Genomic DNA, 13,785 nt, shown 5'->3' with positions numbered 1-13,785 from the left:
TTTCGTCCTGTTCTCAAGGAACAGCTATTTTAAGCCACTTGCAAATTTTCCTTTTGAGGAATTCACTTAACAGGAAGCCAGCCCTATGTTTCTGTCTGGCCTGTTAACAGCAATATAAATCAAAAGCACAACTAGTCAAACTGTCAGGCTTCAATCACCTGTAGCTCACAGCTACATCCACTATTATCAGAAATGGCATTGTGGAATTGCCAAATCCTACTTCTATCTCATATGATGTAACCTTTAAAGAATAACTAAGAAGATACTTCCATTTTACAGAGCTTCTATGGGTAACTGTGATAAATAATCTTCACTACATGGACTATTTTACTTCAAATTATCCAAGAGCATCCCTTTGTCACCTGTGAAGGAAAGCTCTTTGGTGCTGGTACACATTCTTATCTGGAAATAAAATAATGTAAATGGATACAGAAAATACCTGTGGTGGTCTGTAGCAAGAGCATATTCAAGCTTTAGTAGAGGTGGGGATTTCAACTGCCTCATATTTTTTTCAGGGAATTATTATGCTACTTCTTTCTACTGTCTTGCCCTAAATTCTTTATTTGGAGGTAAAGAAAATAACAAAAGCAAGGAGTTCACAGAAATGGCAGCAGTATTGTGTCAAATTACAACAACTAAAACAAGCATTGTCTTACATTCTTACCAAATTTGCCACTACTTCCTTTTGAGTATGCAAGTGAATGAGTATTGTGTTGGATACTCAGAACTGAAAGACTTTGCTGGACTTTGTACAATGAGTGTGTCCACCCAGGATTCTCAGAAAGACATCAAAGTAGTCAGAAGGCAAACAGCTCTCCAGAGGTGAACACTGTTATTAAACCTTCAATGAACCCAGCTGAGGGGGCTTGAAAGACAAAGATACTCCGAGTCAAGTACACTATTTAAAATCTACACGAACATCTATTTTACAGAAAAAGCAATGAGATGGGGTGGAAGTCTCCAAGAAAGTGTAATTAGACAGTTAAACAAATACTGAAAAACTATTGATCACTTTTGTACAAAGTTTATTAAGATGTTCGGAAGAATGAACTTGAAAAATCATGTAGCAAATAGTAATTTTAATTCAGATCACAAGGCAACTTAAAACACCTAGAGCATTTATATAGCTGACAAATAAAAATACAGCTATAATAACCATCCCTGAGCAATACTGCATTTTAAATATTATTATAAAGAAAGTTACTCAAATGTACCTGTGTATGCAGACATAAAATTGTTAAAACCTTTTAAAAGATGAAGACCTGAAGATAAGCAACTTACACTTTAAAGATATGAAGCATGACTGGTTTTGGCAAACTTAAACATTACATTTAAAGAAATCAGACTGTTAACTTACCCTACAAGCTACTTCAAGTAGTCCTGAATGCCCTTTATTTTGGTTTGTCTGATCCTTTGTATTACATACTATTAGGTCACAACTTTTTTCATTAATGGAACAGTAACAGCCAAAGACAATGTGTATCTCTTTCATTACTAAACATTCTGTGTGTTCAGCAATGGTGTGAATTTGGAAGTTGGAATAAAGAACACAGTATCCTTTGACAGTCCAGACTTTAAGCAACACTCACAAGGAGTAAATTTTAACAGGTTTCAATACTCAGTTTCTACATTCTCCTATTTTCCAAAAGGCATGGGGGGACAAGTATTTAGACAAGGATGTACATACAGAGGTCTAGCAACTAGATGGTGCTCAGGTCTTCAGACAGTTAAGTATCTCAGTCAACATGAACAGATACCTAATAAAAATAACATGTTATTTTACTTTCTCAACTGAATACAACTAGTAGCTTTTAATTTAGTATCAGCCACTTCATTGCTGAGGAAGGAAAATGGCAACTTCATTAACAGGCACTGCTAAGAATGGAAAGTTAATTTACAGAATAAAAACAACCTGAATACTGAAAAACAGTGCATACATCAAAAGAATTTAATGTGTGCTTCAAATTTCTTGTGTAGTGTTAATTTCTTGTTCATTATATTGATGGTTATTCACAGCTTGATCATCCACCTTTGGCTGTGGACAAATGGTATGAGCACAAGCAGAATTTATTTATTTAATTGATGGCACTGCCAAATGTCAACCAGCTTTCCCTTACCCCTATCCATACTTTTTTTTTTAAACACTAGCAGATCTGAATTCAAGACACTAGATAAAAAAAGTACTTCCTACATGGTAACACATACCATTAGAAATTTAACAGATCAAGAAATGTCTCCTGTAAGTTTACAAGTACAAACACAGGTTCCAGATAACAGTATTTTACCTGTCAATTCAAATGGAAAGAATATAGTATTAAAATCCCACAACACTTGATTTAAGTATCACTTACTTCCAAATCAAACAACATGATTTGAGCAGGCAGTTCGAGTAGGTGACCTCTGAGGCCCCCAGAGATAATATTTAAAGGTCCCTTTCAACATTAACTAACCTATGGTGTTATTACTTACTACCCATGTGCTTAATATTCAAACATAAAAAGAAGCTTTACAAAATGAAAGGCCTCATGTAACTAAGAGGTGTAAAACCGATTTATCTTCCAATTATTCACTAATCAGTTGCTTTTTCCTATGGTTATGTCCATTGATTTATAAATCAAGTAGATTAAGAATTACTGTATTAGTTAGAGCAAACAGGCAGTATTAGAAACAACAGAAGTACTGGAATGTAACAAAAGTGACATACACTTCGCAGGATTACAGTTACTTGAGTCCTTCACACGAAGCTGAAAGAACAGAAAAAAACAAACCCAATTTAACAAAAATCTTTGAAGGTTCTATATACTGCACAAGCTGTATCATGTACTAAATGAATTAATGATTTTGGAACACCAAGTAGTAACTTTTCTCTAATTATCAGGCAAATCATTATTTGACCTAATACAGAATTTTCCAACATACTTCAAGTGCTCAGACAGAACACAGCTAATGAGAGAACCAACAAACACGGATATGTTTGTATCAGCAAGTGTGACTCAAGTTTCCACAGTAAAGAACTTCTGAATTGAGTGTTCTATTTTTCAGAAGTCTGAGTTTTGTCAGAAGAGAAGTTAATTATCTCCTTAAAAATCAGGTTTCTTGATAACTCAAAAATAGAGGGAAAATGCAACAGTTATTTAATGCAACAGTTAATTTAATGCTATTAAAAAAAGAAATCAAATCTGAGTTTCACCATCCCAGCTATTAAACATTTTTTTTGCCTACAATTTTGTCAGTACAAAAGGCTACACTCTAAATCCAGCAATCCAGCACAGTCCTCTTTTTGCTGTCCTCCTAAAAATGCTGAGCGATCTCCTCACCAGAAAGGATTTGTGATGGCAAGCAAAGCCAAACAGGCTTCCTCCTCATTCCCTTGAGAAGTACAACAAACAAGACCTGCTGGAGGAGTAGCTTCCTTGGATGATATGAGACAAATGGGATACAGGGTACATCCTTTACCCTATTGACTGAGCTGTATTTGATGTCTTCCTCAGCTTTTTACATTTCACTGGATTCATTTGGTAAGTATATCCTAACAAAAGATGCGGCAGTTATTGAGAATGCATTTTTCAAGTCAACAAAACAGATGAGTTGGCCTTTGAAAAGTTCTTTTTAGGAGGAACAAAGAACTTCGCCTATCTGACAGTTTTCCACACAGCAGGTTGATCTGGGCTGTGCATCGCAGAAAATGAAACCAGCACACTTGAGGACAAAGATATGACAAAGATTTTTAATTTAGAAAAAAGAGAAGGCCTTTGCACATGGATGTTGATATCTTCTCCCTTTACTATCGGGTCAAGCAGCTTTACTAAGAAGTTCTCTCATATAGGTAAAAGCTGCAGGCTTTTGGCCTATATGTCCCCAGACCACCCATTCTCATTAATGTTTCTTTTCAACATCTAGAATGGAATTTTAGAGAACACTCTTCTCCTTTGGATAATTGCATGTCCTCTGGTTACTCTATAAGCCACAAAATGCCACAATTCTAAGAATGTACACAGAACATAGAGAAAGAATCCCTAAATGGCCTCCCAATGCTTAACTGTCTAACAAAGCAGTTCCTATAACAAGATAAATACTTTTCTGTGCTTAAAAAAATTCAATTATTTACCTGAAGGGCTTATCCAAGGAGTGACACAAGCATCACAACACCCATGAACTGAATGAAGAGCAACACAGGTGTAAAAAATGACCAGACAGGCCACAAGGCAACATTGAAACTGGGAATAAAAGTAGAAAGTATTTGGTAAGTTCAATTGTCATATTACAGAAACACCAGGCATACAAAGGAAACATGTCAAAAGAGGAAACAAGATATAATTACTTAACCTGGAAATACACATCTTTGTTTCTGAAAACAAAACACATCAGAGGTAAAGATACCTTTTACTTTCAGAGAATCTGTATCTGAAGCCCCTAAAAATGACCTTATCTTTGATTTCTCCATGGAGATACATGGTAGCTGAGAGAAGCCTTAATCTGAACTTTCATCCAGAGAGATTTCAGTTAACTGAAGAGACGGGGGAAAACCAAACTATTTTACCAACCTATTTTACAAGTGACTTACAAGAATTACAGATTTGACTAATTATAAACCATACGAATCCTTTATTTTCTTCAATCTTTTTTTTTTTTCACCATTGTAACAAATACTGACTGATACTCTCATACAAGAGCTAAACAAGAGGAAATCAATTTTCATGCAGAAAGCAAATAAATATATTGGCACAATGTATGTAGTTTTCTTCATTCACATTTCCTCAGTTCTGACTCATAAGTAAAGCAACTCTTACTAAAAGTACCATTCTCAGACAAAGCATAAACCATAAAAGCTCACATGGCAATAGTCAGGAGTCTAACATTTTGTGTATGTTTGCTACTTATAGATTGTTGGATAATGAAGAACTCTGACAGAAACTGATTAAGCTGAATTTTTTCTCAGATAGAGAGATTGTACCTTTTGTCTTAATTTGTAAACTACACAAGTAGTTGGCAGAGGTGAGACATTTACACTAACAAAGATAACAACTTCAGTTTTCCCCTAAATTTTCAAGACAGAAAAGATCCAGTACATCTCCAACTACACAATATACAGTTTCAACTGTTGCAACTCTTGCTTTGCGGATGAAAGTTGAAAGTGCAGGAAATTATGCTACATGGAACTAGCACTGTCACCAATACACGTAGCAGAATTACAGAAATCATACTTCTTATAAGAAGAGCCCATTAACACACAGACCTGCACAGGTTTAGCAGAAGTTTGCAGGCAGTGTTTGAACTCACCAAATTGCTGCTGCTATAAAGGTAGCTGTTGTGACAGGAATCAGGGCAGGGTACTGCTCATCATAGTCCTGAATTCCACAGTACCACTCGAGATAGAGTATGCAGTAAAAGGCAATAGATAAACATGCAGCCAATAACCAAGCGCCACAGGAAAGCCACCAGCTGCGGGAAGAAAAGCACATTAAACCTGCTTAGCACAGTCACATTGCAATTAGCACAGTAACTTTCTCTCCAGTGTACAAACAGAACAGGCAATATCTGTTACATACACAGATTGTGGCCTAGAGTTCCTGTAGGTTTTACCTTAAATTAATTCTACATAACACTTTTTGCCCCTAAAAGCTAATATAAACAATTGAGTTTAATTTTGCAACGAAATGTTCTTTTCATATATTGTCCCCTCAAATATTTTGGAAATTCAATGTGACAGATCTTGTCAGGAATCTACTATACTACCACACCTAAACCACTTTCTCACTAATAAAATAAAATAGGCTCCACTGCAACTGTGCTTTTCACTATAAATTAGACTGGTGATCTTTGTGCAACAGAAACACTGCAGAAAGCTTTAATATGGTTTCAGTTTGTGAACTCTCAAATTTAACATACAAGAAGATTTTTCTTTAAAACTGCTGAAGAAAACCACAGAGAAATCCAGAATTTTAAACTCAGAATCATAAAAACACAAGTTATGTGATTGTTTAGGGAGACACACTTTTGAGCCTCTTTGAGGATACACTTCAAGACTAGTTCAGATAAGAAAACTTAGGAGGAAGATAATAAACTTTAATAAAATCTTATCTGAACATGTACTAAAAAGTAAAAAATTTGAAAAAGTAATTCTTACCATAACTTGATGACTAAGTTACAAAGGGTAATCAAGGATCTTCCTACTCAGGTTAACATATGCTCTGGAATGGTACAGCAAACATAACATGCTACCTTGAAATCTCGTTACGACCAACTGAGAATGCTGCACTAAGAGAACAGTTGCCAGGGCCTATCTGGACAAGCAGTGCAGTTAGAAAGGGTCCTGACCCCAAATTTTGATTACACCTTGGAGTCACTGGTTTTGCTTTCACAGTCAGGTGCATGAAGGGTGTAACCAGCCTGGGAGAGCAACACCAGAGAACCTCACAGCACAGAGCCCTGTGCAGCTTCCACCTACTGATATAACAATGACAACAGCAATGTGTTTTCAAAGCACTTCCAGCTGAAGCTATTTAAAACACATCAATCCCATTGAAAAGAATTGAACAGAAAAGAAACAGACTAGAAATAAAAATTACTTCACAGAAATTGTTTCACTAATCTTTTGCTGACCTACTCGAAATAATTTAGAGATCTTCTAGAGAAATGAACTTCTGTTTGACCTTTCAGGATAAATTTTCAGAGGGTTTATTGTAAAAATAAAATCAAAACCTAAATACTTCTGACAAAACAGGTAGCTATTTCCTGGACTTAAGTAATAACTTGAAGGCACAGTATAAAATGTCTGGTATCAGAGCAAACTTTGCACGAACAAAGATGGCTTAGTAGAGTTTACAGAGAAAAAAACAATTGTAGCAAATTTTAAACATTGTATTTACTTTAAAATTAGTTCACTAATACCAGCTTAGGTAGTCATCTGGTCCAACCTCCCTGCTAAAGGAAGCTCAGCTACTGCCAGTTACCCAGAATCATGTCGAGATAGTTTTTGAGTATCTCCAAGGATGGAGACTCCACAACCTAACTGGGCAACATATTCTGTGCCCAGTCACCCTCACAGTAAAAAAGTGTTTCCTGATCTTCAGAGGGAAGCTCCTCCATTTCAGTTTGTGCCCACTGCCTCTGGTCCTGTCCTGGACACCACTGGAAAGAGCCTGGCTCTGTCTTCTTTTCACCCTCCCTTCCCTTCAGGTGTTTACATGTACTGACATGATGCCTCTGAGCCTTCTCTTCTCCCGGCTGAACAGTCCCAGGTTTCTCTATTCCTATTGCAGATCTTGTTCATCCATGATTTAAAATACAGTCATCGGATGTAACAAACTGAGCATGATTGTAAGACTAAACCACACCTTTTTGTAAGAAAAGATACCTTACCTATCTGCTTGCATAGTTTCTTTAATGTTTTTTAAAAAATCAAAGTAGTATGTCACAGCTATTGATGCCAAAATCCAGAATGCAGAATGAATGTTCAGTCTGTTAAGAGGCCTCATCGTCTTCTCGACAGCTGTAGACTCTTCTGTAAATAAGAACATAATTATAGCACTAAAGCCAGTCATTAAAGGGACTATGATTATAGTTACATAAAGCATGATGTTTTATCTTTTAATTCATTTGTCTTGGGAGATTATTCTACTCATCATAATACACATTGTACTACATGTATTCTAAAATCTCTGAACATTTACCAAAATGGAACAGACTAAGCAAGGTACCCTTTGATAAAAGGATAAAGCAGTAACAATTAGCACAATACTGTATCTGTGTATCTTTTTAGGAAACAGCTGACTAGATTTTGTAAGGAATGTTTAACTAATTAAACCCCCCTGGTGTTATTAAGGCATTTTTAATAATCTAGCATATAGAATTTCAGGTTGTTATTTCCAATTACTAATTTATTTGCACTCTTCTTTATAAATTTTAGTTTTTGCAAAAATATTTCAGGCATAAATAATTTTCTTGTTCTCAACTGCAGATATTTCACAAATTTTCAGCTGCAGTTTCAGGAGCTAGCTTGACTTACACTGCACACTTTCAGCAGGTAAACCACAACTACCACTGTGCAGGAAACTACCTCCTCTTTCTCCCCTCATTACCATGTACTGTTTCAGAGAGAGGAGACATCAGAGCCAGCAGAGGAGAAAGCCTTTTTTTGTGCACGACAGTAACCACGTAACACAGTCTTTGTACTGACACTATTAAAAAACCAGGTATCAGAGGTGGTTCTGATGTCTCACACTCTGAAGTTTATCACCAGCAGTTCCCGGTGGCCTGTGCTCCCTCAGCACTGCCACACGTGCCGATTGCTCCACAGGCGCCGCCAGCCGAGCGCACCCACAGCTCTGCCCGAGCTCACAGGCAGCTTTATTTATCATTTCCTAGATTCCTCCTCATCCTACTGGAGCTTGGGCCTGGACCACTCGAGCACTTCATGCGCATCGGGCAGCCCGCGGCTCCAAGCCCCCGGCGTCTCCCACACTCAGCTCTCAGCCGGGAGCCGACACCCGAGGGCGGGCGGGGCCGCGCTCCGCGCCCTCGACCCGAGGCGGCCCCGCTGCCGCCCCAGCGCCCGCCCGGCGGGGCCCGGCACCGCTCCCCGCGCCCCGGCACCACCCACCGGCCGTCCCGCCGCCCCGGGTAGGCGGCTGCGGCTGCTGCGGCTCCCGGGGCTCCGGCCCGCGCCGTCCCGGGCGCCGCAGCCTCGGGAGCGCGTCCCCGCCGCCGCCGCCGCCGGGCTCCATGTTGGGCCGCTCCGGCAGTGACGCGGCGGGGCGGGAGCGCGGCCGCCACCGCCCTGGGTGTGAGGGGCAGCGGCCGCCACCGCCCTGGGTGTGAGGGGCAGCGGCCGCCACCGCCCTGGGTGTGAGGGGCAGCGGCCGCCACCGCCCTGGGTGTGAGGGGCAGCGGCCGCCACCGCCCTGGGTGTGAGGGGCAGCGGCGGCGCCCGGCCCCGGCGGGCCGTACACGGGGTACAGAAACAGCTCCGGAAACCACACCGATCCCCCTGCAGAGCGGGAGCAGTGCCGTGTACAGCCGAGGGCCGCAGTGAAGGCTGTGGTGCCGAAATTATTCAGGAAAAAAAAAATATTTAAAAAACCCCAACAAAACAAACAAAAAAACCCCACAACAACTCTGTGCGTAGAAATGTTTCCCTCCTCTGCCAGCCAGATGTTCTCGAGGGCAGATGTTAGGGACATGTCAATCTTTGAGACACAGACCAGTGGTGCAGGTTAAAAGGGATTGGAGCAGGGTGCTAATGACACCAAGGTCGTGGGTTCGATCCCCGCTGGGCCGTTCATTCAAGGGTTGGACTCCATCGTCCTGGGTCCCTCCCAAGCCACAGAATATTCCGTGATTCTGTGAAATGCAAAGCTCTGGGAGGTCTCCAGAGCCACGGGAATCCTGCAGCACCCGAGACTGCAGCTCGTAACTACAAATAATAAACATATTTGCAAGACAAACTAGGTAGAAGTTAGATAAACTAATAAAATGGTAAAATAGATTGTTTCAGTTCTGTGGTTGATTTCTGCGTGACTAGATACAAAATAACATCAGCATGTTTCTGCAAACAAAACCTTGAAACCAATTACATTACCGGGGCTCTCTTGGTTATTCATGGGGACAAAAGCAAAACTAGTCAATTTTGCTAGCAGATTAACCTTAGGGTCTGGTCCTTATAAGAATACTATGAATATTAAGAGTACTGTGAATATGTGTATGGTATCTTCTGGGGTGTATTCAGTGACTGAGCCATTAATATGGCTTTTAAAATTGAAAATTGTTTCTAATAGTAAAGATTCATTCAGATAATTAGATGATCCATGTGATTGTTACAAAGCCTGCACTTTCTCAGCGAAAATTGGGTGGTGTAACATTCCCAGTAAGGCAAAAATCCTACTGACTTCAATGTGGAAGTACCTGTCCAATAGAGGCAGCTTTTTTTTTTTTTTTTTACAGTGGGATTAAATGTAGAAATATTCAACAAAAGATCAGATTTTTATAAGGGAGATTGATGAAACAAAAACCTAATTTCAGTATGTGTGTTTTACTTACCAAAATCAATTTTAGAGTCCTTCTAGCTGTATATAGATTAAAGCTCAAAAATCCAAGTGTTTAATAACCTAATTGTACTTTTCCTCTCAGAAGGCAAAATATTTTACATTAAAACAATGATTATGAGAAATGTGTGAAATTTTCACTTACCACATTCATTCTTTGCATATTGTGTGTCATTTATCAATAGAAATGCCTTGCAGATACTTCTTCTGTAGTTTTTTGTTGAGAAAACCAGAAAATAAAAAAGAATGGAATATAGACTGTAGTTAAATAATTATGCATTTTATCAGTAAACCCTAAAAAATTTTAGGCCATCCTAGGGGAAGAAACTAACTGGTAGAAATTAATAAGAGTAAAAGCTAAACTTTCAGTGACTTGCCCTATTTAAGCAGTTCCAAACCTGCAGGATAACTATATTTTCCTAAATATGCTATTGTCTGTTTTATTAATGAGTGAGATTCTAGGGACAAAGGAAAAGAGGGTTCTGGTTATTCTTCATTACTGCACATTGAATTTGAGTAAATTCAGCCTAAAAGATACAAAAATATATATATAAAAAAATTCTTTCTTTGCAGAAAAACAGGCCTTTGTTTACATCTGAATTTCCAACGTGAGAGGTGTCATAGTAAGTAGAAATTGTTTTCCCAGACTTGGAACATGTATCACTTAAGGGCCAACCACATTGCATCCTTAATGACTACAGGGATTATTCTTTATGTAGTTCACTTGAATATTTTGAAGCTAGCAGTTCATGGGAGATCAGAGCTCTGCTTTCTTATCAATGAAATAGAGGTTTCTTTGTTTTATTTCCTTTGAATGAAATGACTACCTCAGCCTCCACTTTCATCTTAGTGATTGAAATAAGAAACAAAGGAAATCTTCATGCAATTTCTTTGCAAAAGCTGTTCATAGGATATATCTTTGGTTTAAACTTTGCAATTAAATAAATACATATGCTTGGAAAGGTTAAGATCTGTCAGTGTTGTTAAACTGAACACTTGTGTTTACCTACAGAGTAGGTATTGTGCAAAGAGCTGAAATAAGAGCTTCCTTCCTGGACTCACTATTGACCTTAACTGAGACCGCTCATGTTCTGTGTTTGTAGAGCTGAGAGGTTTTCTGTGATCTTTTCACAGAGCTTCTCTGATTCAGAAATTATTAATCTGCCAAAGAATAGATAGTGATCAGGAGCTGAACCGAGACTGTCACAGAATGAACAACATAATTAACAAAGCATCTAATCAACGGGCCTGTTATGGATAATTAATTCTTCCAAGTTACTGTTTAAGAATCCCTGCACAAATGTAAGGAAGTATTTTAAAATGTGATGCTTGATGTGATTAGTTAAAAGTCTGTGAAATAAATTTATGAATTTGAAGATTCAGGGAAAGAAATGTATACAGGCAGAGTTCGCAGCAATTTTTTTATGAATTGTTTTCCTGGTTTCTCACATGATGTGATTTTATCTTGAGAACTGAATTCAACACCTTCACATTCTTTTATTTTAAATAGAAAATGATGCATTGTATGTTAGTTAAACATCTTTAAATATTCAGATTTTTTGGTTATAAGCTGAATTTTGCAATCTGTTTGGATATTTTGAATTTTCTTGTTGCTCACTGAATATTTGTTTCTTAGGGATTAGTTGGTTATATGTTGATTTACAATTCTTTATGGCACACAAATGTGGTAGCTTTTTGTGTCTCTTGACTGGCCAGATATAAAATTTAGAATTGGAATTCCCAATTAAATTCTCACTTTTAGGAAGTCAAATTAGTTTTCTAGTATTCTAGCCAATATTCGTAACTTTTTCCCTATCACAGAAATCAATAACTAAATTATCTCTTGATATATGTTATCTGTTCACAAAAGACCTGGTTGGAATTTTCTTCATTCCATATCTAAATAGGGTAGGCTCCATCCTATGTTAATTTTTAGCTGAAGTAGGTTGGATACAGTATAGACGTATTTTTTCATTTTGAGGAAATATTGTGCTATATAGTCTGTGCTTTCTGTTCATGAACTAAGTAATAATAAAGTCAGTAGTAATCTGCTGCTTATCTTCCACTACCAGGAGTAAAAGATTGTATGGGTAGAGATTCTCAGTCCTTTCTGAACCTTATCCTTAGACTAAAATATTGTGCATCCTCTCCTACACTGGGTGAAAAAGTAAATACATTGTCTCACTCATCTAGGTAACAAAAAAAGCCTCCAAACAGTACAAACAGTTCCCTTGCTTTCATCTTGCATTCTTTTAACTATTTCAAATTCAGTACAATGGAAAAGGACTTAAAAGCACTTGGTGTGAATAACTTAATGCAGATCTGAAAAACAACTGCCGGTAAAACTCAATTGACTCTGAATGTGGTCCATATACAAACTCCTGAGCTCAAGCTGAATTCTCATGCGAGTATTAAATTGCAGTGCAGCCTTGGATTGACCCTTTAGGAAGGAAACAATACATAGAATAGTGTGTTTGATACCAAAAAGGCTCTATATTTAAGCATGCAAGCATTTGAACTTCTTCATGAAGAAAAAGAAAGCAGAAAAGATAAAGGCAGTTTAAAAGGTGAAGAGCGCATCTAGTAGAGCAGAAAAAAATGCACCACATATAGACATCTAATTTATCTAGGTATGTTATTCCTCACCTTGAAAGTCATCAGCAAATTACAAAAAAAATTTAGCTGATCTGAAGTATTTATTTGATAGAAGACCATCTTAACCCTTAAAGGTGTTAGATAGTGTTTGATACTTGCCTTCATATAATCAGCAATACAAATATAAGAAGACTGATCTGTTCATTCCATCTTTAAATGTGCAAAACCAAAATATTTATCCAAATTTATCCAGATATCCAAAAATCATCCTATTTATCCAAAATAAATCTGGATAAACTATTCTCCTAGAAGTGGCTAAGTAAATTTTCTTCCTCTCTGTCTTTTAAACCATTTGTTGAATTTAGTTTCACTTAACTATGCTTACTTTCTTGAGGGAGTACAATGGCTCTCGAAATGTTTTCCCAAGACTACAGTTTAATGATACAAAGCACTTGGCAGCAATACGCCAGCTATAATTGTTCTTGACTACTCAATCTCCAGTAGTGGTATATAATACCTCTCAGTTTGAGGATTTGATCTGGTTTTAAAAGCCTGCAAAAATGCAAGGGGTGGTGGAGAGGCAAAAACAAATGGCCAGATGTGGGATAGTGGGAAAGAGAACACTTGGGACTTACTGAAACCGATTTCTTTACTTTGAAAAAGTCTGTGCTACCATGCATCTGTAACAATATGAAAAGAATGTCATACTTAGGGAATTTAGGAACATCCTAAAGTGTGGTTTTTGAATAATGAACATCAGATCTAATTCACATAGGAAAGTCTACCAATTGTGGGACTGGGCATTCAAGTCAATCATTCAACATTTACTGTACAGGATTATTGGTCTCTTTCAGTGTGACACTTTATTTCTCTATTGGTAGGGGTTAGCATTATTTTAGGCTGTGACAGAATATTAACTACGGAATATTAACTAACTGTTTTGGAGATGTCTAGTGTCACCACTGCCTGTGATTTGACAGATGTACTAAAGCAGGGACAAAGCTTCTTGGTCATGTGGATCTCACTGTTAACAAGATTGGAAAGTACAGTTCAGCATAGCAACATCTCATTATGTGGGATTCAGCTCATGCTGTTTCTGTGGAGTCTTGAAAAAAATAAACACAACACAAAGCTCTTACATGCGTCA

General features: G+C 38.0%; 1 protein-coding gene across 1 annotated transcript; it reads right to left on the bottom strand.

The window, feature by feature from the left end:
- Nucleotides 1-1,008: 1,008 nt before the first annotated feature.
- TMEM128 (transmembrane protein 128) lies at nt 1,009-8,726 on the bottom strand (the record flags this gene model as incomplete). The annotated part of the gene is made up of 5 exons (XM_083862200.1): nt 1,009-2,744; nt 4,109-4,217; nt 5,281-5,442; nt 7,363-7,504; nt 8,603-8,726. The coding sequence occupies 4 exons, from the start codon at nt 8,724-8,726 to the stop codon at nt 4,118-4,120; spliced, it is 528 nt and encodes a 175-aa protein (XP_083718326.1). The 3' UTR covers nt 1,009-2,744; nt 4,109-4,117.
- Between the last annotated feature and the right edge of the window lie 5,059 nt (nt 8,727-13,785).

The sequence above is a fragment of the Zosterops lateralis genome (genome assembly GCF_965231275.1).
Source record: "Zosterops lateralis genome assembly, chromosome: 5".
Lineage (NCBI taxonomy): Eukaryota > Metazoa > Chordata > Aves > Passeriformes > Zosteropidae > Zosterops > Zosterops lateralis.
The sequence above is the reverse complement of the archived record's forward strand: the minus strand, read 5'-3'. Positions and strand labels throughout refer to the sequence as shown.